Source organism: Suillus subaureus (genome assembly GCF_016647635.1).
Source record: "Suillus subaureus strain MN1 chromosome Unknown BJ212scaffold_43, whole genome shotgun sequence".
Taxonomy (NCBI): domain Eukaryota; kingdom Fungi; phylum Basidiomycota; class Agaricomycetes; order Boletales; family Suillaceae; genus Suillus; species Suillus subaureus.
In genome coordinates this window covers 168-23,894 of record NW_024538599.1, presented here as the reverse complement: position 1 = coordinate 23,894, position 23,727 = coordinate 168, and the positions used below count along the sequence as shown (strand labels likewise).

Below are 23,727 nucleotides of genomic sequence, written 5' to 3'. Positions count from 1 at the left end.
CATATCCTTTCAATCTATAATAAGTGCCTTGGAAATGACGGAACAGAACTGTAATGTTTCCTGATAGAGGAATAATTGCCAATGTGCAGCAGCTATTTTCTGTGTAGATGGACTACTCAAAATTATAGATCCACGACGGCTATTCGAATTTGATTCCAGTAAGCGAAGTGATTGTTGTCCAGCCATATATCAGTTTCACGACCTGCGAGATTACTGAGATAAGAGTTGAGTGAATTTCTCGATGTGAGCTTCGCAGAGCGCCGAGAAGTAAAACTCGTGCTCAGAGTTATGGGGTTGCACGAGGTTGTGAGCGATCTCGTGGGCTAGCGTGAAGTACCTGGGGCAGAACATTAGTTCGATAACTTCAGGCCATGATGATGCCTAACCAGGAAATGTAAGCCTGATTGATATCCCCATTCTTTACGTCTTGATCATCTACAATTGATAGTATTAGGAAAGCATGGAGCTCCAAATATGCACACGCACGCCATGCCTCGAAGAAGCGATAATTAAGAAAGAGACTGCCGTTCCGATTAAAAGCGATCAAGCCGCCCGCCAGGTCGTAAAAGATGTGAACTGCAGTCATCGGAAGACTATAGACGCTTGCGAGGGGCGTGACAATGTGAATAAAACGCGCAAGAGAATCACGTTTCCTTGCAATGAAGGTATGGGGTTCGGGAACATCTATACAACAACTGTGAATGCTGCATCGTGGAGGATAGTGGTATACTCACCCCGAGCGATGAAGATTTTCATTGTACCCATAACACCTGCACATCAATTAGCGTCATTAAGTTCAGGACCTAATCCAGTACTTACCGTTGTGATCAAGCTCAGCGACATGGCCGGAGACGTCACAATACCCCTCATTTAGAGATTCCTTGATCATTTGCATCTCGCGTCTGTTGTGTACTAGCTTCCCTTCCTCTGGTCTGCAACCTTTGATCGCCATCGCAACATTGGATCCTAGCAATATGTCAAGCAAGTGTCTTGACAAGTATGAAGTGAATTTCTCCAAGCTTACGAATGTTGCTCTGCGGAGTCACAGTTGGAGGTGTCCTAGGAGACTTCTAGTTCAAAAATATCGTCCCGCCTCAACAAATGACTCTCTTACCTCAGATTTGGAGATCGCCCCCGCGATGGAGTAAGAGCGTCTTCCGATGGACTGTTGAAGCCAGGTATCTTGCGCCTGATGTTCTGCAATGTGTTGTTCACAACATTTGGAATCATGGGATGTCGTCCGACGTCTTCATTGTCGACTGTATGTTGAGTGGGCGCATCGGGAGTAGACGACTTTGGTGGTGGCACTGCCGGAGCTGTAATAAGGGGTGGAGCCGGAACGGGTGGCAAAAAGGGTTTCGATGCTATTGCCTTGGGAGGTAATGTATCCCAACCCCCTGGGACTCTAGCGCGATGTGAGGGAGACAATGAACGGGTTTCAGGCTCCAAGCTCTGACTCATGCGTGGGTCAGGCACTGGCATCGATGTAAAGCTTCCTCTGGCTGCCTCCATCAACTTTCGATCGTTCTGTTGTTGTCTCAAAATCTTATCCACTGAAACAGCATTTCAGGGTTTCAGTAAACCGAGGGAACCAGGAGACGCACCGTTATAACCTCTCCGTTTCAGAGCCTTCAAGTCGGTCGAAAGGATAGTCATGAACAAGAGCGCATCATTCACTTTTACCGTCTCGAACAGCAGGCGACACAACGATGTCGCTACTCTACACGAGCCACGTTAACCTGCAGCTGATTCAACATGACTTAAAACACTTACTCATACATGTCCACTTGCGTGCTTCCTGAAAGCCATAGCTCAATAGGCCCATGACCCGAACGTTTAGCAGCCGCTGAGGCATCCTGCTCCATTTTCAAAGTATTATCTCCAAAGGAAAGCGATTTCACAACGGTCAATTTGCCGAAAACTCTGACTTTGAAATTTTCCTGGTTAGAAAGCCAGCTGAGAGAAACCTTAGTGCGCGCATGTGTATGTTCATGGAGGAACAACGGCAGCCTCTCTAACAGGAGTGCACGTGTGTCAGCTGCAGATTTGTTATGTTTTATCTCCGAGTTGACCCTGTAGTCTTCCTTCACGATAGCACTGAGGCGTTTGGAACCTAGAGTTGCATAGAAGTCTATGGGAGAGTTAGATCAACCTTAGTAGAGAGTCAAAGACACACTTTCGACGAGATCCTCTTGCGGTGCAGTATAGATAGACTCTCCAAATATCTGGTAAGCATTAGTATCGTCCGCGATTACAACATCCAGGGGCTTCCGAAGATCGTAAAGCAGCTCCCAGTCGTCCTCGTCGAGGTCTAGGGCTTTGTTTGATTCCTTCCGAGACTTTCTTTGCCGTCGAAAACCGAGCAGAATGGGAGAAATTTTCATTCGGGCGAGCGCGCCTGTAGATAGCAGACGGGTGTTGACAGCCAAGTTACGCAATTCAACGAGGTAACTGAGGAGAAAGTGAGTGTACATGGTAGCGGAAAGTTGGACCACATACTTTTCATAACCACCCGCCAAGTCGTAGAATCTCCGAGGATCGGTGACCAAAATATTGGCTACCTCTTCTACAGAAGGTTCTTGCTTGGAGCCACATGCACTCAAAAAGCTATTGGCGGAAGGGCCAAAATCCACAAAGACGAACAACTTTGAGTGAAACTGCCCCTTTGAAACCCCTCCAAGATAACATTGACTAGGAGAAAGCCAACGCAGCGCCTGCGAGCCAGGCTCCACCTGCGTAGGAACGATCGGCAGCGCCGAAATTATTGACAATTGGGACGAACTGAAGTCTGTATAACCGTCAGTAAAACCCCCATGTGTGCTAAGCGAAGCAAACCTGCAACATGGCCTGCTAGAATCTCAAACCATCGACGAGCGACGTTCTGATCTTGAGGAGGTGTTTTCTCAAGCAATGCCACAATCCTGGTAGCCGGTGGGTGTTCCTTCAAGCCTAGTTTGCTTACTGCAATATCACGAACGGTATCCTCAATCACTGAAAACCCAAGGACCTTCCACTGATGTGATGTGAATACCTATCAAGCGCGTCACATTAATTTATATTCATGATAAATACGTTCCCGCTGACCTCGTTCGGAGTTCCCATATAAGGCCCAAAGTCATTCACTGCCGGTATGAAGGCAATATGGCTAAAATTTTCACGTTTGTATTCCGGATATTTGGAAGGGATGCTGTCTATAAGGTATTTGAATGCTGCAGAACGTATGTCTGGCTCCGATGAAGCGCAGAGTTTGACGGTCAAGTCTAAAGGAGGATTTTTTCGCAGGCCGAGTCGATGGAGAAGCTTTGCTGGTAGGAAAACATGGTCTTCAATGAGGGATCAACATACGAGAGAAGAGACGGACCTTCTTCGGAGCTGCTCCGCCATTTGGTCTTCTCACCCCAATCGATAATCGGCAAACCAAGCTGACGATTTGTGACAGATGGTTCGTAAAGATCACTTGCCCTATATCGTGACTTCTTTCCTGGAAGAGCGTTCTCGCCTTCCTTTGAGAAAGCAGATGTCATCTGGAGTTTCGTAATCTCATCCGCAGTTAACGTGCTTTGGATAGTGACTAGATGTGTAATCAGATCTGAGATTGTCCAGTCCCCAGTTTTGACCATTCTGCCAGAACATGAATAGCTTTCTATGATATTACATACAGTGGCTTACCGATCAAAAACAACCTGAAGGTCTACATGCTTCCGGACGCCAACAAAGGAGAGCAGCTTCTCCACGTTGCCCTTGAGAGCACCGCCAGACGTAAAAGTCACGACAGGCAGATCGTTAAATATATTGGCGCTGGGAAAGTACGCCAACTGTGGCTTTTGTAGACCTGAAGATGTCGGAATGCACGATTTTTGGGTGAGTATAACCTTGATCTTTTCATGCGACTCCTTGGACAATGATGGCCATGTGCGAGCTAAAACGATCAAAACTCGCTCAGCCCATTCCGAAGACCTGGTTACATCTTGTTCCGGATTAGCATTCATGACGTCCGGTCTAAAGATGTGCTGTATCCAGTCGAGAATCGAAAATTCCCGCCACCCAAAAGATCTCAGCTGCTCCTGCGTAAAGTGTTTCGTGACGCTCAGAGGCATGAGAGTATCGGGCAAGGGCCCATCCAGTAGAATCATACGCTGATGAATGAAGTACTGCACCATCGAAAGGGGAATCGGCCTGGCATCATTCCCTGAGCCTAGACTAAGGATAGTGGCATTAAGAAGTTCGGTGCGAGCACGCGTAGTATCTTGCGTCGGATCTTGCTGTCCGACGCCAACCCACCACTTGAGACAATCGATGAGCTCTTCTTCGTTGAGTGGATGCTGACGAAGTTGAGCCAGAACATCCGAGAATGTAATATCTGTGATCAGTTCTTTGCTTTGTAGAGTTCTAATGGCAAGAGGAGCAGAAGATAGAACAGGGGCAGGAAGGACAGGCAGGTGTTTGAGGAACGACGAAAACATGGGATCAGGAGCGCGTACATCAGAGGCATCACGCACACCCGTTGTCGAAAGGACTTTGAGGGGCAAAGTGGAGCAACTGAAGAAAGCAGCCTCGAGGAAACGTGCGACATCGGAAGAAGGCGTTGAGACATGAAAAGTGAAAAATTTAAGGACATGCAAGAACCGATCGCGCAGCCAGTCGCCGAGTTGTGGGTCCGGATGAAAACCGTTCGTATTAGATGAACTTGTAGCTTCATTCCAGAGCACCCGAATATTTTCGAGCTCCATCTCGTATGCTGCTCGACACAGATAGCCGCCAACATACAACAGCTCTCTGTTCCATACTATATCACTATCAGTTATTGACTCAGTGGCGAACACGTAGATCCCACCTGCGACGTTACGGTCGCTGTAAATATGGTCAGATGGATGCATGGAGCAATGCAAATAGACTTACACTAAATCTATCGACTCGCGTTCGACCGTTGGGATAAATCTAGATGCCATATGACCGCCGATACCTGTTGTCTGTCCAGTTGCATGCCCCTACATTCCTTAGTCAACCTGAATCGTTTCCTTGAGATCGCTCTTACGATAAACACGTGTGCTTGGCCAGCACTGTACACATGAGTTACAGCCATGGACGCGTCCACATAAACAAGGCACTGACCCATTTAAATCAGCTCTGAGACCCTGGAAAACACTTCCACAAGATACGGGCTGGCTCTTCTCCTCTTCTATACTTACATTGTACTCGTCTTTTCCTGTCTGCAAAGGAATCAGTCGCAAGCCAAAATCAAGGTTGCGGATCAAAACCTACATAAATCAGGCTGTAATTCAAGTGATTGGGTGGGTTTTTCTTTGTAGATCGATGTAGTTCGCTCTGAAGTTTCTTATCCAGCTTCACGTCTACGTCTGCATTGAACATTGTGAGTGTGACACTTGAGGTGTATACTCCCGTGGGGTCTTTGTTAACTTGGGGTTGCGGCAGAGGCTTTGCGAGTACAGGCTGGTGATGTGACGTAAAAGTACTGAGAAGAGACGAGAAAAAACCGCCTTGAGAGACTTTGCGGGGTTCTCCGACTGGGAGGACGAGAGGCTTCTCAGTGCCAAGATCGTATACAGCATGCATGACTTGTGCCTGGATACGAGTAGCTAGAATAGTGCATCAGCCAAACAGACGACCAGTAACAAGGGGAAGTGCTCGCCAGCAGACTGCACGCTCTTCACACTCATCAAACCTAAACCGCTAGACTTTTTCAGCCCTTTGAGTAATCCAAGTTCCCTTGGAACACCCGGAGACTTGGTGAGATGGGCGAGGCGATGAGAGTCAAGAAAGACGCTGACTGAGCGAAGGTGGACCATGAATGTGATGCTGCTTGCAAGAAATCGCGTTAGATCGAAAGGCTGTGGAACAGGTCCCTGTTCACGGAGCGTCATCTCAAAAGAGGTCCACGGATTAGACTGGAGAACGTCTTTAGATGGCAGATCACCGCGCCGTACAAGGAGCTTCAAGAGGTCAGCTAATATTAAGTATCAATCGACGTACATACTTGGTCTCCAGTTTTATCCTTCCAGTAGAATTGCATTCCGTGACCTTGATCCTGTCAGAAAGATATATAAAAGATACCCGGAGGCATTCTTACCTCCTGAAATAACAAATGGTTCCTCAGTCACAGAGAACAGACTATAAAAGCCTGCAAGGATAATAGGAAATGAATTAAATCAATGGTATAGAGGAACATACCGACACCGAAGGCGCCAATCTTCTCTTCGTCTGGATTTCCCTCAGCTGTCCAAAATGAGTATAGAATTTATATCAACCAAGCTTCAGGTGCGCTACATACCAATTTTCCTAAGCCGATTCCAGTCCTCGTCGCGAAACACAATTCCGTTATTGCGAAAGGTCCACTGGGACACCTACAACGATCGATTAACAAACACGGAAGTTGCAGCAATATTGATATGGTACGGACCGGAGTTGTTTTGAGGTCTGGGAAACCCACACCGTCCTCTGGTTGCATCGCATCCTTACTGTTCTTTCGTCGCAGATACTCCTCTGTCTCAAAATGTATCTCAACCGCGGAAGACTGTGCGTCATCTGAGTTCTGAAGAAGTTCACGGAATACTGCAGGCTCGTCAGGGCTGCGGGATCAAACAAGAAACCAGCAGGTATAGTGCACCTGTGAATTCGCCCGAATATCGTGCCAACACCTTGTCGATCAATGCACGCTGATTAACTTCTACTGTCTCATCATAACCACTCGCCCACTGCCTTTGTTGCATATCAGCATCTCACGAGGAATCAAGCAGGCTTACGAGGGCGTCTCGATCACGAGCCATAGATTGGTTTCAACGCCACGCGCCTCCCCCGTGTAACGTGTTGCCGGCGGGTACTTGAATCAAGGCTGAATGGAATTGGGCTGGCGTCTTGCTTTTAAAGGTGTTCGATGACACTGGTAAGGTTCTGGAAGGGGGCTGGTGAGTCTAATCAAGCAAACAGAGAAGTTATGTACAGCCTTTGAGTGCTAAGTAGTATGGTACTTTACTACCAACTTACTAAGTATTGAAATTAGTAATATTTAGGGCTCGCTTCGTTCCACCATTGCAAACAAACATGGCATGACATTGACATTGCACGGGAGTCACTTCAAACTATGAGGGCAGCCACGTCTGGCCAAACATCCATAGTAAAATACTCAAGTAGAAGGAACAACGATCCTTATCAGCCTATAGTTACAATGGTCTGTCCAACAGCGCTCAAGCTTCTAGCGTGAACGTTCAACGCGGCCTGGGAGACTCGCAGATTGCCATGGCATACCGCGTGTTCACTCTGAATCTTGATTCTTTGACAATTCCGGGAATTCAGGTTTAGATGCCATGGCCCAAGTTGGGTGTAGGCATGCAAGTAGCACGTATGATGGGCGCGACACTCAATTCATTCCTGCCCTCATATATCATGTAAGGACTCGGAGAAGAAGGAAATTCATTTGAAATTGCTAAACTTACATGCCAGATCGCAATTACGTATGTACTCAAGTAACAAGTTACATGCTGTCGAGTTCGGTTACAATGCGGTTGGAAAGATGTGGTCGAGAAAGTTGATCACAGAATAAACTTTGAACCATTTTGCTATGGAGCGAACTAGGGTGTCATAGGGTGTCATGGAAGGTATCAAAATTGCAAGATAATTGATGGCATAGGAATGAATATACTGTTGATGCGACTGCAATGTTCCTTCCATGTAACAGATTTCTTCACAAATATACAGAAGTTTCAGGGAGCACAGCACCCCTACGCCCTGTAATAGCAGTCATAAACCGGAACCTCGTGGCAGGTCAGGGTCGGCGGGCATACAAATAGAATTCCAACCTGCACTAGAATTATTGGTTTCCTGTAAGCGCAACAGCAAACCATCCAAAAATAGCCATTAAGAAGCGCACCATCCACGCTGGGTCAGCGCCAACGCCGCGGCCTGGCCTGAGCTGCATCGCTAGAGCAACATCAAACTCAGGCACAGCGCGGTATGCGCGACTGCGAGGATGGATAAGCGGGGACAAAGGAGGTGCAGGAACAGAACTAGCGGCCCGCACAGACCAGGATGGACGCGCAGGGGGTTCACGAGCTTCAGGATCTATTGCTGGGTGTACACATGCGTGTGGAGGAGTGAATCGATCATCTGGGGTAGGGTCAAGTGCCGTTGTGATGGGTGATAAAGAAAGAACCCGCGAAGGTGAATCAGGTAACGGAAGGTCTTGCACGCCGAGAGACGACGGAATGTCTACAGCATCGTGGAACTTTTCGTCCTCTGAGTCTTCTTCTAAGGCATCGGAGGTGGTGATGGAGACATAGGACAATAGAGCGGACGTGCCAGCACTGAAATACGGGGGTTCCTCGGATTTCTCATTCAGTGCGCTCTGCATTACTGCTATAGCTGTTCCAGTGTCTGAATTTCTCCTGCAGGAAGATAACACTGCATGCTTTTCAACATGGGGCAGACTTTGCCAAGCCATGTGAGACCAAAGAATTTGGGTATGTAAGTGTTTGATGGCATACAATCTTAGGCCCACACAGGCCAGTGCAAGCAGCGCAATAGCGCATGAGAAGATGAGGAAGAGGGTAGAAGCAGAAGTCAAGAAATCTGCCTTCCCATATTTAGTGACGAGGTCTGGGAGGTTGTGCGTAGTTGGCACTTCATCTCCTGAGCCGACCACAGTTGCGATCCGTTGACCAAAAGGCCGAAGACCTTCTACGATAGTCGGCCCGTATACTGCATCAAACGAAAGGTAGCCATCATCTGCAGCAGCGGACGTGGCCCCGATGTCCAAGAGAGCGTCGTGATGGAAGTCACTACAGCAGCCCGTATCAGAAAAGTGTTTAAACAATAAATGCCAGCATAACTCACTCTGGATGTGATGAATGCAAACGAAAAACTACTTGCGCAGACTCTTGCATTTCTGCTGACATCCTACGACAGTCACTCACAGTTGTCCCTCGGAGCAAATAAATGGACTTACAGCTCGGAGTCCGGCAAAATTGGAAGACTCGAAACGACCAGCGTGAGCAGAGGGACAAAAAGAAGTGTAGTGAGTATCATGTCAACCTTGATAGGACTTCACCGGAAATGACAGAACGTTGGCTATTCAGTTGCGGGCGGAGGGGAGGTGCACCACTAGTGGAGGTGGAACAAAAACCCACCTCGTTCTACCTCGCTTCACGATACCGAAAACACGATGCAAAGTCGGAATAGGTCGGCATGCGGACATGTAAGTCGCGTCTCCATTTAGTTGTCACGTGCGGTTGTAATCCCCTTAAGTTGGTGCATTTGTCAGTGTCACCAGGTGACCCAGAGCCAACCTGTTGAATATTGAATGGCACCAACTTCAAGAAACCAGCGTCAACAATCAAAAGCATCCTTTCATCCATCTAATGACACTGCAACTTACCGAGATTTACTACTTTTTGAAGAGCGCCTCAAAACCAACGCCGCTCAGCTTCAACGCAGGAAGTCTAGGTATCAGCGTATGTTTTCACGACATCTATGTTGCTGAAGACACTGATGTCTATCCCTAGTGTTTCTATTCCATCTTCTGATAGCTATTGCATTCCTTCTCTCCGAAGTCCTTCTTCAGACGTCCTTTTTAGACATACCCTACGCGAACCTCCTCCGCAAAGTACTTCCAGATGTGTACGGTGGTGCTGAGAATTTAAAGCCCCACCCATACTTTGCATCAGGGCTCCTCTTTGTACTTGTAACTGCCCTCCTTCTCTTCTTTGCAAGTGGTATGTATGCTGAGAAAATTGCATATGCAAATAGGTCAGCCTTCATACAATGTATTCACCACTTAAAGATTTAGCGACGGTGCCGCAGATATGTTCCTCATGCGAATAAAGCCCTTCGAAATTTCAACATGTACCTGAATGTCCGACGTCCCCCCCTTCGTTCAACATTCTCCATCAGCCCCTTTCCTTTCGTTTTCCATCGACATACCCAGTCGCGAGCACCGTCCCCAACACCACGCCCATCCAATGCACCAGCTCCTATGGCTCCTATACCACCCGCAAACAGTCCACGTGGTGAACTCATTTTTTCTTCACGCGTTGACCGGGGCTTCAGGGAGAGCTATGAGAGATATCGAGCTGCATTTGAAAGGAAGCGGGATGAAAGAGAGAGGGACGAAAGAGGGAAGACGTGGACAGGACGAATCACGAACAAGATGCCGTGGAATCAACCGCCTAATGTGCCGCCTGCTTTAGCCGTACTTTCACGGACCATGTCTGGTCGCGGGCGGGGAAGCGTTGTCGGTACTCCGTTGGGGTCCAGGAGGTCGAGCCCTATGCCGAGGCCAGGGGCAAGAGATTCTCCTGCTGTGAGGACTATTGATTAACATCGATTAGGTAGATCTAATCAATATCGTCATTCGCTTTCGTTTGAAAAATAATCTCTTCATACTTTTATGACGTGCCCTTCGAGCCGACTAGGGCGAACAATATACTCGACGCCGCGTTCAGAAAGGTGAATGCATGCTCCACGGAAAGCTAATAGCAGATGCGCCTCGGCTCTGCCACTTGAAGAAAAGTTGTTGGTGCCTAATGAATTGTAATGATATTGGAGACGAACAGTGCCGTACACAGATTCTCTTTCTACTCGAAATCCAATCGCATAAGGAGCTCCATAATGACCGCTAGCCAACTATTCGCGGTCGTGCAAAATCCCGTTGAAATCTAGCACAACATCCGAAGGTAACAGTGCCCCATATCTATCAATCGCATATTAATGAACACCGTACGGTGGTGCATTCTCAGATGCTTCCAAAAGCGCCCCGTATTATATATGTAGGTTTGGGAAAGCGAAACATTTATGGTACGTGATTTTCAAGGTAGTACTTACATCCATGCCAGACATGACTTTGTAACATGATTTCATCGCCTGTAGCGCTGCCGCGGCTATAGACTTGATGTCGGTAACCGTGTTTCTCTCGACGTAAGCCCATCATGTGAGTCAAAAGAGGGTAAGTATGGGTCCTAGATATCCTCATACATTCAATCTGTCAGATTACTAAAACTTGATTAGGGTGCTTGTTCAAGTTCTCTTAATATTTACTTCGTTCACTACTGAGTCCGAAATTCCACGATTATTCTCGGTTGAGTTGTGGTGCATTACATGTGCTTCAGGGACATGACATTGGAAGCACCGACAATGCCAGGGTGGTATGCATCAGTTAGGCTACGGAGCTTCCAAAGACTCCATCTCCGTCGTGTCCGACTGATGGATGATGACATGACTCACGAAGGCTCTTATCCGGGTCTGAGGTGGGTAAGGGTTACTCAGGTAAACGCTACTTGCCATGAAAAGCCCGTGTTGCAAGTGTTTCACGTTACATGACGGAGAGAAAACTGCCTATCAAGTTGTTAGCATGGATGGGACAACTTCTGAAAGGATATCATTTGCGGTCTTGGAACTTCGAAGTACTCCTTAAGACAGCAAGCGTCGCGGCAAATACGGCACTTACATTGCGTAAATTATTCATTACATGCCCCATTTCTGAGCTTGTCAAGCATGGATCCAACACGTCATCTAACATCTGGGGTAGCATGCGGGCGAACCATCAAATCGATGTCATACGCACGCGGGGTCGTGGTGATTCATGATGCCTCCCGCGATGGGTTCTGCATTACCTTTTAAACATATATTATGTAAGACATCCGATTGATGCACAGATGCAGAGTCTGAATCTCTTGTTTTCAGTGTGCATCTCAGTGCTAAATATTAAATAGCTATGCCTCACAGTCATCACTCTCACTCCGGACAGTTCTGTAGGCATGCCCTCGGATCCTTAGAAGAAGTTGTATCGGAAGCCATCAAACAACGTTTTGAGGTGTATGGTTTGACAGAACATGTACCCCGCTACAGGCTAGAAGATCTGTATCCAGAGGAGGTAGGTTTTCCTCCTCAAACTAGGCTTTACATCTAAATCTATTTGTCAGAGAGAGCTATCCCTTGATGACCTGTCAAAGCAGTTCCTGAGTTTTCTTAACGAAGCTCATCGACTGAAGGAGGTTTATGCCCCCCAGATCACTTTATTGGTTGGACTCGAGACAGAGTACATTACCGATCATGACCTCAATCATCTTCAAAAGCTCCTAAAGGATAATGAGAGGCGCATCGATTATATCGTTGGATCCGTCCATCATGTCAGCACTATCCCTATCGACTTTGATCGTGTCACATATGAAAAGGCTTTGGCCAACTTCTCGAATGAAGAGGGCGTTTATCTTCTCGGAAACGATCAAATGGAACGCTTTCTGTCTACATACTTCGATGCACAGCATCAGTTGATGCGGCAGTTTCAGCCAGAGATTATTGGCCATCTCGATTTGTGCAGACTCTACACCCCTTCCCTCGATCTTAAGCAGTACCCCATCGCCTGGGGCAAGCTAATCAGGAACATCGAGGAAGCTACGCGGTACGGCGCACTTTTTGAGATTAATGCTGCCGCGTTCAAGAAGGGGTGGACTTCGCCGTACCCTGGGAAAGATGTGGTAGCGGTCAGTAACAAGTGTCATGTTGTATCAATCGTTACTTCCTTACCGTGCTTAGCTTATCCAGGAGAAAACTGGTCGATTTGCTTTGTCTGATGACAGTCACGGACCGCAGACTGTCGGGCAGTATTATCTGGATGTGGCAGGACTATCTGGTTCATGTAGGAATCACTGAACTTTGGTGTTTGGACCGTTCATCAGAGCCAAATCACAATGGGAGGTACATATCTCCCAGGAGAATTGAAGGTGATTGGCGACTCCATGCCTTCTGGAAACATAGGGAAGGTGAAAAGCGCAAAATCACTTTTCAATAAATACGAAATGGGTTTGGCGAAAGTTTTATTGAAGTATGTTTTGCAACGGCTTGAAGTACTTCGATCTTATCTTTGATCTTTTCTGCCCCCAAGATGCAGTCTAGCCAAAGCTCGCGATTTTTCATTTTCTAATTGACCATGCTTTGCTTCATGGATGCTGCTACGTTTCCGTCTAGCATTAAATCATTATCCGTAATGCACATTTCGGACTGCAGGTCGCTTGACAGAACATGCCTGAATGGGAGCGCAATGCCTTTAAATCCTATTACGGCGTGCGGTGTTATGCTGTGAGGAAGCGATCAGAGTCCTCTCGTCGTCCGGTGCCAATTAATTTGCTTGTACGCTGCTTCAAATCAGGCGCAAATCAGGCGCGGTGAGCTTGCATACGTAAAAAGTTCGCATCATGGACGGACACTTAACACAATTTAGGATGACCACGATGGCGCACAACCACCTGTATTTCCACGGTGCTACATTTGACAGTTGGAGAGCACATCGCAGAAGCATTCAAACTTATGACAGTTACCTTTCACTGCTACTAGCTTAACGCCCAAATACTCTGAATCAAGATCTCGATTTTCCCTTGGACCCGCGATCCTCATTGCGTGTCATCAATCTCAGATGTGGGTCAGCCATGCTGCTCAAGATAAGATTCATACGTCTTCGCATCATGTACTCGCCTTTGACGTGCTTCTCGATGCAAGGTGCTCGGCGTGTCAAAGTTTAATGCCCCAACTTCGCAATCCGTACCCCGCATTGACTTTGACATCACTTAACCCCGCAGTCATCAGACTAGCCTCTCACGAGAATAATTTTTTCCTGGTGATCTCTTATTGCATGTGCGTGATGGGGGACATGCAGTGGCAAGATTTAAAGGGTCGCGAACAGAGTGTCTTCAGCTTAACGATCCCACCCTTCCACTGGACATCTCTCATGTGAGGGCGATTCTGACGCTTTCTTCTAGCGCGACTAACTTGCGTTACAGTTAACATGTGCCACCGTCAGGTTCAGTGTGCCAGACACGGTTGCGGTCACGATGAGCCCATCGGGGACGGGGGGAAGGTTAGCCAATGCAGTGATATTGCATTTGCACTTTGAAGTCACTGACAACAACTGAAAGGTGGACTGTCAATCCTCTCAATGTCGATATAGTGCTGCACATCCACGAGGCTGTCCAATTTGCCCTAACACATGTGTTCAATAGTTTGTTGCACCGTAATATCTAAAGATCTAACGACTGACTGTGATTTTGTCCCACACCAGCATGGGCAGAGCCCAAACTATCGTCGTGCGAAATGGAAATCAAATGTGCTTCCATTGTGCTAGACCAAACGCATAAAAGATCGGACCCGCTGTTGTCGCAGCTACCAAAAGGGTCTTCACCCCGCCATTGCCGATCACAGTTTCCTGTCCAATCACTTTATACTCGCAGTCCGATCTTGGATTGGCGTTCGTAACTACCATTATTTTTGATTGAGTTAAGCATTAGGCACATCCAAACTCTTAGGTCAAGGGCATCGATCATACTTGTACTTACTTATGCTTAGTACTAGTCTTCCAGTCGCTGAGGCCCAAGGGCCAGCCAACTATGTAGTCATCAATACTCAAATTGAGATGCCTTCTTTCACTTCCCGAATTTCTACCACGTTTGCAGGCATTCATAGTCCCACGAGGAGACTCGGAAGCGTATAGCCTCGTAGAGCAGTGTGGAGTACCAGCTTCGCGGGAACCTGAATCGGCGTACAATCTGACGGAGTTATGCCCTTACTTTTTCGGCTGTTGATTGAATGTCGTCGTCACGAGTCTTTTTACATAAGGCGTTTGTACAGGCAAAGGGGTCGATCACTGATACAGTAGTCTCCCCTAGAAAGACTATACTTTACGTATGGAAGGATAATAGAAGCCTTGAAACCAGTCAATTGAATTGTACACGAAGAGCTTATGTAAGTGGTTTCGGATCCTTTTGTTGCAACAAGATGTGGCTGGCAGTGTTATGGTATGTTATGTAGCTTCTCTATGACTTTTGGACTTCCATATACTTATCTTGGGTAGTATGAATTCCGATAAGTATTAGATACGGTTAATCCAAACCATGAACTTAACTGCATTCTCTGGTCCATCTTTGCAGGCAGCATATCTTCGCACTCTTCCCGCCATTAGAGAACGATGCTCAAATGTACATGCCATGGCGCAACAGGGAAAGCTGGAGTATTTTGATTATTGCCCGGATCATGAATCGTCCGTTGTGAATTACTGCCTCGAAATCATGAAGGTCCCGCCTCGAGTTGACTCCCAGTCGTTACTTATAGCTGACACATGTTTCAGAGGGACTTTCCCGCAGCTGATGGCGGTGTTGACTTTGCATCTGTAAGGCGTTGTATTTCTGGTGATCAGCCAGTGTTAAACTTAGAATCACATGAATAGATCCCACCGCATGGGAGATGGAGGCATCTAGATGCGGGAAAATCGCGTATAGCGCCTTTGATGGCGAAATGGGATGAAGAACGAAGGTCGCCAGTCAGCGAGAAAGAAAAATGCAAAAGGTTGATTGATTTATTCCTTGTTTCTGTCCTACTGGATGCTGGGGCTGGCAACAAATGGTCATATAACGAGTCAGATGGGGAAAGTTACAGTCGTTCGGAAGGGCTCGCGGTTGCAACTGTACATATGTTTGACCAAGGTCTTTTTTCGGGATCTCCTGCAGCTCAGCCCCATCGCGTCGATGGTAAGGGGGATATCTTCCGTGTGTGGAGTTATCATCTGATTTTCCTACTTCAAGCGCAGGGATTGTCTCAGATAAATGAATCAAGAATTGCCACCGCTATGCAAGTTAGCGATGCCAATCCGATGGTTGGTCTGTCTGGCCGAACTTCGCTCCTGGTCAATCTCAAGACCGCATTGGAGTCTAACCCTCGCTTGTTCGGTTCTGATGCTAGACCAGGAAATATCATTGGTATTACTCACTGTTCACTCCTTGATCAGGCGGTTTATCCCTTCTGATGTTCAGACTTCCTGGAATCTGAATCGAAGCTCGATGGTTCATCCCTGCGTGTCCATGTCTCATCGCTGTGGGGAGTTTTACTTGAGGGTTTAGCTCTGATTTGGCCTGCAAGATATTCCATCGGTGGAGTACAGCTCGGAGATGCGTGGCCGTGTTCTGTGCTCGCCACGGTTGGACAAGCTGAGGGAGACGACTTCGTACCGTTCCACAAACTAACGGGATGGATCACATACAGCTTGATTGAGCCTATGGAAAAGATTCTCAAGTGGAAATTTGACGGCATCGAGGACATGACTGGTCTTCCGGAATATAGAAACGGTACATATGATGTACCTTAGTATGACAACTGCCATTGACGTTTGATCTAGGAGGTTTGCTGATCGACTTTGGCGTTCTTACCCTCAAACCAGGCCTTCAGGCGCTCGCAAACACTAGCGGTATTCCATGTCTTCCACCATCACACAGTGCTGTAGTTGAATGGCGGGCAATGACGGTGATTGAACTGTGAGTCATTAGTGGAACCGTCCCAAAATTATACTGAAGTTCCTGGGCAGGGATCGCATCGCCGACGGGATCCGACGTCAAGCTGGTGTGAACTCTTGTGATCTAACCCTTGCCCAAGTCCTAGAAAGCGCAACGTGGAAAGGAGGGAGAGAAATTGCCAAGCAGCTCCGGCCCTTGACCGGCGGACCACCCATCGAGATAGAGAGCGACGGGACTGTTTTTTGAGGCTGTGGCATTCTTCCGGAAAGCATCAAAGCATATATGTATAACTGTAGTTCAACATTGGAAGTACCCTGGTGACCAGGAAAGCAATCAGGTTCATGTACGTTTCAATTCCCTAGCTAGGCGCCAGCACAGGACAAAAGCTACGGCCGCGGCCACGCCTCCCAACCTGATTTAGTTGTGGTCAGCTGCTTCACTGGCGTGCATGACGCCATTGGCACCCACCGAAAGATTATTGCGATTGAATTGGGACCTGTTTTTACAGAGGGATCTTTGTCTGGGTTTAAAATCTGTCGCATGACATCTCCTGACGTAGCGATTGTACTATCGACAGGTATAGCATTTCCCGGATGATGACCGTGTAGGACAGATTTCTGGGGATCAAATATTGCAAAGATGATCGACGACAAGCCAGTGACGAGAAATTGGGGTACGACGATGAACATATTATGAATGCCCTAGTAACGTTGATTAGATCTGACAGGAACAAGAATCTGAAGCACTGACGAGAATGGCACCAGCCTGCGAGCTTAAGCCATTGAGATTCTTTTTTGGCCTATGAGGCGATGTACCTTGAGATATTTGAGTCGATGAGACATTTATATCCATCTGGCTGATTCGTGCTTCGTGATTTATTATGATTCTCGGATAGCCGCCATCCTCTTGTTCCGGCGACACAGGCCTCGAGTATGTCGGGTCTTCCAGGTCAGGATTGACGAGATGCTGGGTTTCATCAGCATCTTGCCCATCATCGTCCGTCCTGGATCTCAGATTCGAGCGCGTGTCCTCGAGATATATCGAAGTCGTCTCTTCGTCAGTTGCGGGATGAGACAATATTGCCTCCGCGAGCTGAGAATGGTATGGAATCAGATAATAGTAGGGTGATATTTAGGGTTTGGATGATGACGTACCAACGTGAATGGGGCCCACTGTGCTATGGCCCAACAAAATCCGGTCACTGACATGATGAAAGTAGCACCCCCAACGCTTGATACAACGCTTCACAGGTCAAATTATCATCAAAACCATCACTTGCTTTGACGTGTAGAGACTTACAACGTGGCAGCCATGCAGAATGCGAATATGAAGAGAGAGAATGCCCAGAGTGTAGCCAGGTGAACCCGAACATGTTCCAGCCACGACTTCTTCAGTTGAAGAGGAGTCAATATAGCGACTTCTTCTTTAGCACAGGCGACGAAGAAAGGCATAATGATGTTTGCTGCGAGGGACACCAGCGCGCTGTAGAATAGTGCACGCGCGCCAAGACGTGTAGCCTCCTCTTCTAATATGTTAGCTGAAATATCGTCTGCTGGGGGAGGGGAAACCGATTTGTGCAGTTCGCCGATATACACAGTAGTGTAGAATAAAACAGGGAACCATGCTAGCCATGCACTATCAAGCTATCGCCGTCAGATAAATGGAGCGTTATTCGGCACAAACGCACAAAAATTGGATATAACACTGTAAGATAGGTCAATAGACATGGCGCGGTGAGAGTATATGCTGCGTACGATCTGTCTTATTACTCGAGGTAATCTTGTTAGAGTATTCCATATATCATATATTTCTTTCTTCAGACCCTTGTCGCGGGAGCTATGGCCGAGTGAGACAAACACCAAGTAAATATTGAGATGACACACTGGGTTGCAACAAGTATCCTCTCTTTGACGCAAATGGAGGTCAACAGATGAGTGAATACGAGTAACAGAGACGCGATGACTGCTAAATTTTCTAGTTGAGCATGACCAAGGAAAGGTAACCATCGAGGAAGATCTATTTCTCCCCTGTGATAAAATCTGAGTGCCAAAGGCCACGACTCTGCATAAAAACTCACGCGAAGAATCCGAGTACGCTGCCAATGGCCAGCATTCGAGCGGCCCATGCATTACCACTAGGCTGGTCTGATGGGGGTAGGGTGTCAACCAGGAGAGCACGGTCTAGAGCCTGCACTGCGAATACATTTTGGTTTCATCGTACAATACAGAGTTTGCGAGGACAAACCTGCGTTAATGGAAAAATCTATGCAATATATCGATAGGATAGCGAGCCATATACTAAGTGAATCATGCTGACAAATTCAGTATGGTCTGTCAGTTGTATGGAAGAATGCACGCACTGAGGATGATCCTGGCGTTGCAAACAAAGCAGCAAATGGGCGAGTGTATCCGAACAGAAGGGTCGCAACACAACACAATGCTGCACCAATACCAATTAAAGGTCGCCGTCTGCCAAAGCGTGACTTTGAATTATCTGCTAGCACGCCTAAAGAAACGTTGAGTGGGCTGAAGAATAGGAAATGCAGGAAAGGTACCTATCAAAGGCTGGACAATGAGGCCAGAGAGGGGGCCGGCAAGGAAGACCACTGCCATTAGTGGTTTTGACAGACCGAGGGACAACAAGTAGGGGGAAGCTTGCAATATGCAGTAGTATTGAACAACCATCTAGCAAGGGTGTAGGCTAATCATTCACCATATGACATCTCAACCGACCACAAGACCTGCACTCCCAAAAGTCCGACAGTAAGAGTGGGGAGGCGTGTCAACGGGGGTCCCAAAATCCTGGCTCTTCCTATCCACCGGGATTCATCATCGAGGGAATCTTCAGCGAAGGGTAGAACAGAAAAGCCGGTCATTCTTGCCGAGTGTGCCTGGCCAGTAAGCTGGCTGTCTGCTGCAGGATTAGCTTGCAATTGATAGTAGTTGGTTTTACTTATAAGGCGTGACGCTCCCGCTGCGCGGCTGCCAACCTGGATTGCCTTTTCGAGATCGAAGCCTTTACATAAATTGTTGCCATCACTAGTGGTCACCGCAGGACATCAATTTGCAGGAGCTAATCTATAGTGCTAAATGCTGGCCCGCACAGTCCTTCGTCCAAGGATACTTAATTTCAATTGCTTGTTCCATTCATCATCCCGTATCAACAGGCAATTGTTTGACCCATCCACTGTTGAACGTGTCTCGGAAGATGTGGACGTCTGCATCGTCGGAGCTGGCCCTGCTGGCCTTAGCACCGCGATTCGACTAAAGCAGTTGGAACAGAAATTAGGAAAAGAATTCAGGGTCGTTGTACTGGAAAAGGGTGCTGAAGTAGGTGCGTATTCCTAACACTGAACTTTTCCCGTGTAAATGTAACTCGTCCCAGGCTCCCATATCCTCTCCGGAGCTGTCATCGAGCCTCGAGCACTCGACGAGCTCTTGCCAGATTGGGCCCTCCGCGATGACAACCCACTCACGCAGTCAGCAACGTCCTCTCACATGCGATTCCTCACAAAGTCGCTCTCGATACCTATACCCCATCCCCCTCAAATGTCAAACCAAGGCAATTACATCGTCTCGCTCTCTCGTTTCGCTGCATGGCTCGGGAACATCGCGGAGGAAATGGGTGTCGAGGTTTACCCTGGGTTCGCCGGAGCAGGGGTGGTTTACGCAGATGATGGAAGCGTTGCTGGTGTTAAGACGAATGAAGTTGGTCTGGACAAACTAGGATGCATGAAGGAGTCTTTTGAGCCTGGAATGGAGTTTCGTGCCAAGGTTACCCTTATCGCGGAAGGCGCGCACGGCTCCATCGCCAAGGAACTCATTCAAAATTTCAATCTTCGACAAAATTCCGATCCACAAACATATGGCATTGGCCTCAAAGAAGTTTGGCGCGTGGATCCGACCCAATATCGACCTGGTGAAGTTGTTCATACCATGGGCTGGCCCCTTGACTTCAGGACATATGGCGGTGGTTGGGTTTACCACATGGCTGATGGGCTTGTCAGCTTAGGCCTTGTAATCGGACTCGACTATGCCAACCCATATCTGAGTCCTTATAAAGAATTTCAGGTACGTTCTTTTTAATTGTTGCACACGTCCCTCTGATATCCCATTCAAGCGCATGAAACACCATCCATATTTCGCGCAGCTTCTATCTGGGAACTCCACCAGGATAGCATATGGTGGACGTTCGCTCAACGAAGGCGGCCTTCAATCTGTACCTCAGCTTTACTTCCCTGGTGGTGCCCTGGTTGGTTGCTCGGCTGGTTTCGTCAACATCGCAAAAATTAAAGGCACCCATAATGCGATGAAGAGCGGTATGTTGGCTGCCGAAGCAGCAGCAGCAGTTCTGTCTCAGGACTCTAGCAGTGGACCCGCAGACATGTCACAGTACGAAACCGCACTGAAGAATAGTTGGGTTTGGTCAGACCTCAACGAGGTTCGTAACTTGCGTGAAAGCTTCCACACTCCCTTGGGTATCTGGGGAGGTATTATGTACTCTGGCGTCGATTCTCTTCTTCTTAAAGGACGTACTCCTTGGACTTTCCGCAATCGAGAAAGATTGACGGATGCACAGCATACTCAACCCGCGTACCGATTCAATCCCATCAACTATCCTCCCCCGCAGCCCCCGTTATCGACAGATTTGCTGACTTCGTTGACTTTAACCGGCACGAACCATGCAGAAGACCAGCCTGTGCATCTACGTGTGCGCAAAGACGGCGATGAGGATACCGCCCTTCGAAAGTTGCATGTCCAGCGCAACGTGAGCGAGTATGCTGGGTTATTGCAACGGGCTTGCCCTGCTGGCGTTTACGAATATGTTGAAGATGAGACTGCAACAGATGGGTGGAATGGACATAAATTAGTAATAAACTCTCAGGTGCATCTCATCTTCGAACCCTGTGCCATGTCTTATGTATGTCATTGCAGAACTGTATCCACTGCAAGTTATGTGATATCAAGGTCCCCACACAGGATATCACATGGACAGTTCCCGAGGGAGGTGGAGGTCCAAAGTACAGTGAGTGTGTTTTGCAGACTTCTTCCATTGTGATGGCTAATCTTAATCTCATCATTAAGCCATTACTTGACGGTATGATATATAGTGCAGTACTTGTAGCTCTACTTTGTGATTAGTAATTACATCTGAGTGCACACCGAGTCACAATTGCAAGCACGTTTTTGGTAATTTCAGGTATCAACCGTTTTGGAAAGCACGATAATCTAAGACTCATCGGCTGAGCATCCTCAGCTGTATACTTAGTTGCGTTTCTTGAAAGTTTTATCGACTGCCCATACTTGCCATGCGGTATTATGAACAGAGATATCCAGAAGTCGATGAGCTCGTCATGGTCCAAGTCCGCCAGATTGCGGAAATGGGTGCATATGTCAAACTGGTTCGCACCATTCATCTGTACCTTCATTGTCATGCTGATCCATCCATGTAACACAAGCTCGAATACGACAACATCGAAGGAATGATCCTTCTTTCAGAGCTTTCCCGTAGACGTATCCGATCAATACAAAAGCTCATCCGTGTTGGCCGTAATGAAGTCGTAGTGGTGCTTCGTGTAGACAGGGAAAAAGGTATGCTGATCATCCAGTCTAACCATGCTCAATAAGCGTAGCATAATCTGTGCGCACAGGCTACATCGATCTATCAAAACGTCGTGTTTCCCCTGAGGACATCATCAAGTGTGAGGAACGGTACATGAAGTCAAAAGCTGTCGCATCGATCATGCGGCATGTTGCGTCGAAGCTACCATCGATGGATGCAGACGCCTCTATTTCTCCCGAGGACGAGGCGGTGGAGAAGGAGACGAAGAAGTCTAGGCGCGCGGCGAAGAAGGACAATCCTGAGGAGGCTGCGGCTGCCATGGCTGCTGAAGAGGCTGCTGTGCCGCACGACGGCTCGAACGAGGAAGAAAGGTTGGAAAAACTGTATGAGCAAGTGGCATGGCCACTTGGTCATAAATATGGCCACACATACGATGCGTTTAAGCTTGCTTTGACGTGTGTCCTTCCCTTTTTTACCTCCTGCGGGGGCTGACGAGACCAGCGAGCAAGAGACTGTATTTTCCTCCATTCCAAACCCTGTCTCATCGGCAGCCATATCTATTCTCATGGGCACCATCGCACGGCGGTTGACACCCCAGCCTATCAAGCTGCGCGCTGATATCGAGCTCACATGCTACACCCCTGCCGGCATCGACGCCATCAAAAAAGCTCTGAGGGCAGGTGAAGCGCAAAGCAACGAAACGGTGCCGATTAAAGCCAAGCTTGTAGCCCCTCCACTTTATGTTCTCAGCACAAACGCAACAGACAAGGTTTGTCTTTATCGTTCTCGATTACAAAGCTGTCTGAGATAATTTATAGTACGCTGCTGTTGATCGTTTGGAACGCGCAATTGAGTCGATTCTGGGCACGATCGAGGGTCAAGGTGGAAACCTAGTTGTAAAGATGAAGGTGCAGTGCAATTTTCTACTACACGTCATCTATATTCTGACACCCTTTGCTACTTTCCTTTCAGCCAAAAGCTGTCTCTGAGACGGAAGAGCAGGATCTCGCACAGCTCATGGCCAAAGCAGGTCAAGAGAATGCAGAAGTCTCTGGTGACGAGGATGACGAGGAGGGGGTCTAGTTCATCCTTTGTGGTCTCAGGTACATTTCTCGATGGTGGTGGCTTATCTCGAACCAAATTGTTTCCTGAGGCCCGGGTGTAGACCATTAAGCTGCCTAATGGCGGTGTCGAATTTTACCTTGAGATATGGCATGAAGTTGTGAGTTTTTTAGAAAGTTTGAGAGTTGTGGAGCCTGGGAGTTCGAGTTCGTCAGATAGTGTTGGGATCATGTGTGCCCTGGTAGGCCATGCCTCTATGCTGTTGAATCGCACAAATACTATTTCTGTCCCCCTGGAGCGACTCGAGAATTGCTGCCTGCGTCGGCAGAAACCTTGGTTGACCTAAATGTTGAGTTGGTGTTCTAACATGAGAGTTTGTTTCAGACTCGGCAGGATTCTAAACACTATGGATGAATCAATGTGTACGAATCCAACACCCGTTGTGCCTTCGCAAAAGGAGCGCTTCGCGCTCCTTTTTAGCTTCCTGGCCTTGGCTGCATCCTAATACAAAGCAGTGCTTCGCACTCCTTTGGCTTTGGGAGGTGCTGCAACTTCCTAACAATTCATAGTAGATTTTGAAATAATTTACATTTTGGGAGCAGGATACCACCTCCCATTCCCCTGTGCTCTCATTTATTTACTGACATGTATATACATTTACATTACCCTGCTCCTTTTTCTTCCTGGCCTCAGCAGGATCCTTATAACCACAGTAGAATTACATTAAGGTTGAGCAGAATTTTGACAAAAGTACACAATATATAAATCAATTATCAGTATGATCAGTCAGTCCTCTGAATACTCCTTGATAGACTGTGTC

At 47.6% G+C, this 23,727-nt stretch overlaps 9 protein-coding genes across 9 annotated transcripts; 6 read left to right on the top strand and 3 right to left on the bottom strand.

Annotated features, from left to right (window-relative positions):
- Positions 1–210: 210 nt before the first annotated feature.
- BJ212DRAFT_1449281 (uncharacterized protein) lies at positions 211–6,785 on the bottom strand (the record flags this gene model as incomplete). Its single annotated transcript, XM_041338671.1, has 28 exons — positions 211–337; positions 387–435; positions 487–684; positions 735–770; positions 820–966; positions 1,025–1,059; positions 1,115–1,553; positions 1,605–1,720; positions 1,774–2,131; positions 2,177–2,451; positions 2,500–2,788; positions 2,836–3,031; positions 3,085–3,305; positions 3,362–3,621; positions 3,670–4,786; positions 4,835–4,851; positions 4,900–4,988; positions 5,036–5,060; positions 5,113–5,210; positions 5,263–5,597; positions 5,651–5,951; positions 5,996–6,039; positions 6,089–6,139; positions 6,190–6,234; positions 6,290–6,362; positions 6,419–6,570; positions 6,626–6,713; positions 6,762–6,785. The coding sequence occupies 28 exons, from the start codon at positions 6,783–6,785 to the stop codon at positions 211–213; spliced, it is 5,205 nt and encodes a 1,734-aa protein (XP_041188030.1).
- A 623-nt stretch (positions 6,786–7,408) lies between these two features.
- Positions 7,409–9,199, bottom strand: BJ212DRAFT_1386573 (uncharacterized protein). Its single transcript, XM_041336841.1, has 2 exons — positions 8,848–9,199; positions 7,409–8,792 (listed from the first exon to the last, which is right to left on the bottom strand). The coding sequence occupies exons 1-2, from the start codon at positions 8,907–8,909 to the stop codon at positions 7,826–7,828; spliced, it is 1,029 nt and encodes a 342-aa protein (XP_041188029.1). The 5' UTR covers positions 8,910–9,199; the 3' UTR covers positions 7,409–7,825.
- BJ212DRAFT_1468032 (uncharacterized protein) lies at positions 9,200–10,428 on the top strand. The gene is made up of 4 exons (XM_041338991.1): positions 9,200–9,208; positions 9,259–9,464; positions 9,516–9,759; positions 9,814–10,428. Exons 2-4 carry the CDS (start codon positions 9,314–9,316, stop codon positions 10,328–10,330), a joined length of 912 nt encoding a protein of 303 aa, XP_041188028.1. The 5' UTR covers positions 9,200–9,208; positions 9,259–9,313; the 3' UTR covers positions 10,331–10,428.
- A 1,191-nt stretch (positions 10,429–11,619) lies between these two features.
- BJ212DRAFT_1570603 (Polymerase/histidinol phosphatase-like protein) lies at positions 11,620–12,799 on the top strand (the record flags this gene model as incomplete). The annotated part of the gene is made up of 5 exons (XM_041342046.1): positions 11,620–11,639; positions 11,692–11,881; positions 11,931–12,491; positions 12,544–12,603; positions 12,632–12,799. The coding sequence occupies exons 2-5, from the start codon at positions 11,723–11,725 to the stop codon at positions 12,797–12,799; spliced, it is 948 nt and encodes a 315-aa protein (XP_041188027.1). The 5' UTR covers positions 11,620–11,639; positions 11,692–11,722.
- Positions 12,800–13,789: 990 nt separating this feature from the next.
- BJ212DRAFT_1281911 (uncharacterized protein) lies at positions 13,790–14,003 on the top strand (the record flags this gene model as incomplete). The annotated part of the gene is made up of 2 exons (XM_041331654.1): positions 13,790–13,861; positions 13,920–14,003. 2 exons carry the CDS (start codon positions 13,790–13,792, stop codon positions 14,001–14,003), a joined length of 156 nt encoding a protein of 51 aa, XP_041188026.1.
- An 888-nt stretch (positions 14,004–14,891) lies between these two features.
- On the top strand, positions 14,892–17,016 carry BJ212DRAFT_1536225 (uncharacterized protein; the record flags this gene model as incomplete). Its single annotated transcript, XM_041341817.1, has 6 exons — positions 14,892–15,071; positions 15,125–15,166; positions 15,224–15,752; positions 15,807–16,118; positions 16,169–16,304; positions 16,355–17,016. 6 exons carry the CDS (start codon positions 14,892–14,894, stop codon positions 16,527–16,529), a joined length of 1,374 nt encoding a protein of 457 aa, XP_041188025.1. The 3' UTR covers positions 16,530–17,016.
- BJ212DRAFT_1386538 (major facilitator superfamily domain-containing protein) lies at positions 16,283–19,235 on the bottom strand. The gene is made up of 13 exons (XM_041336840.1): positions 18,996–19,235; positions 18,838–18,936; positions 18,643–18,788; positions 18,528–18,594; positions 18,361–18,475; positions 18,167–18,310; positions 18,038–18,119; positions 17,971–17,987; positions 17,583–17,918; positions 17,438–17,525; positions 17,034–17,375; positions 16,752–16,984; positions 16,283–16,695 (listed from the first exon to the last, which is right to left on the bottom strand). Exons 1-13 carry the CDS (start codon positions 19,156–19,158, stop codon positions 16,623–16,625), a joined length of 1,905 nt encoding a protein of 634 aa, XP_041188024.1. The 5' UTR covers positions 19,159–19,235; the 3' UTR covers positions 16,283–16,622.
- Position 19,236: 1 nt separating this feature from the next.
- Positions 19,237–21,491, top strand: BJ212DRAFT_1386534 (uncharacterized protein). Its single transcript, XM_041336839.1, has 5 exons — positions 19,237–19,616; positions 19,668–20,353; positions 20,403–21,167; positions 21,218–21,308; positions 21,368–21,491. The coding sequence occupies exons 1-5, from the start codon at positions 19,373–19,375 to the stop codon at positions 21,376–21,378; spliced, it is 1,797 nt and encodes a 598-aa protein (XP_041188023.1). The 5' UTR covers positions 19,237–19,372; the 3' UTR covers positions 21,379–21,491.
- Positions 21,490–23,255, top strand: BJ212DRAFT_1386527 (eukaryotic translation initiation factor 2 subunit alpha). The gene is made up of 6 exons (XM_041336838.1): positions 21,490–21,684; positions 21,742–21,874; positions 21,934–22,300; positions 22,347–22,614; positions 22,664–22,753; positions 22,818–23,255. Exons 1-6 carry the CDS (start codon positions 21,592–21,594, stop codon positions 22,926–22,928), a joined length of 1,062 nt encoding a protein of 353 aa, XP_041188022.1. The 5' UTR covers positions 21,490–21,591; the 3' UTR covers positions 22,929–23,255.
- The last annotated feature ends 472 nt before the right edge of the window (positions 23,256–23,727 follow it).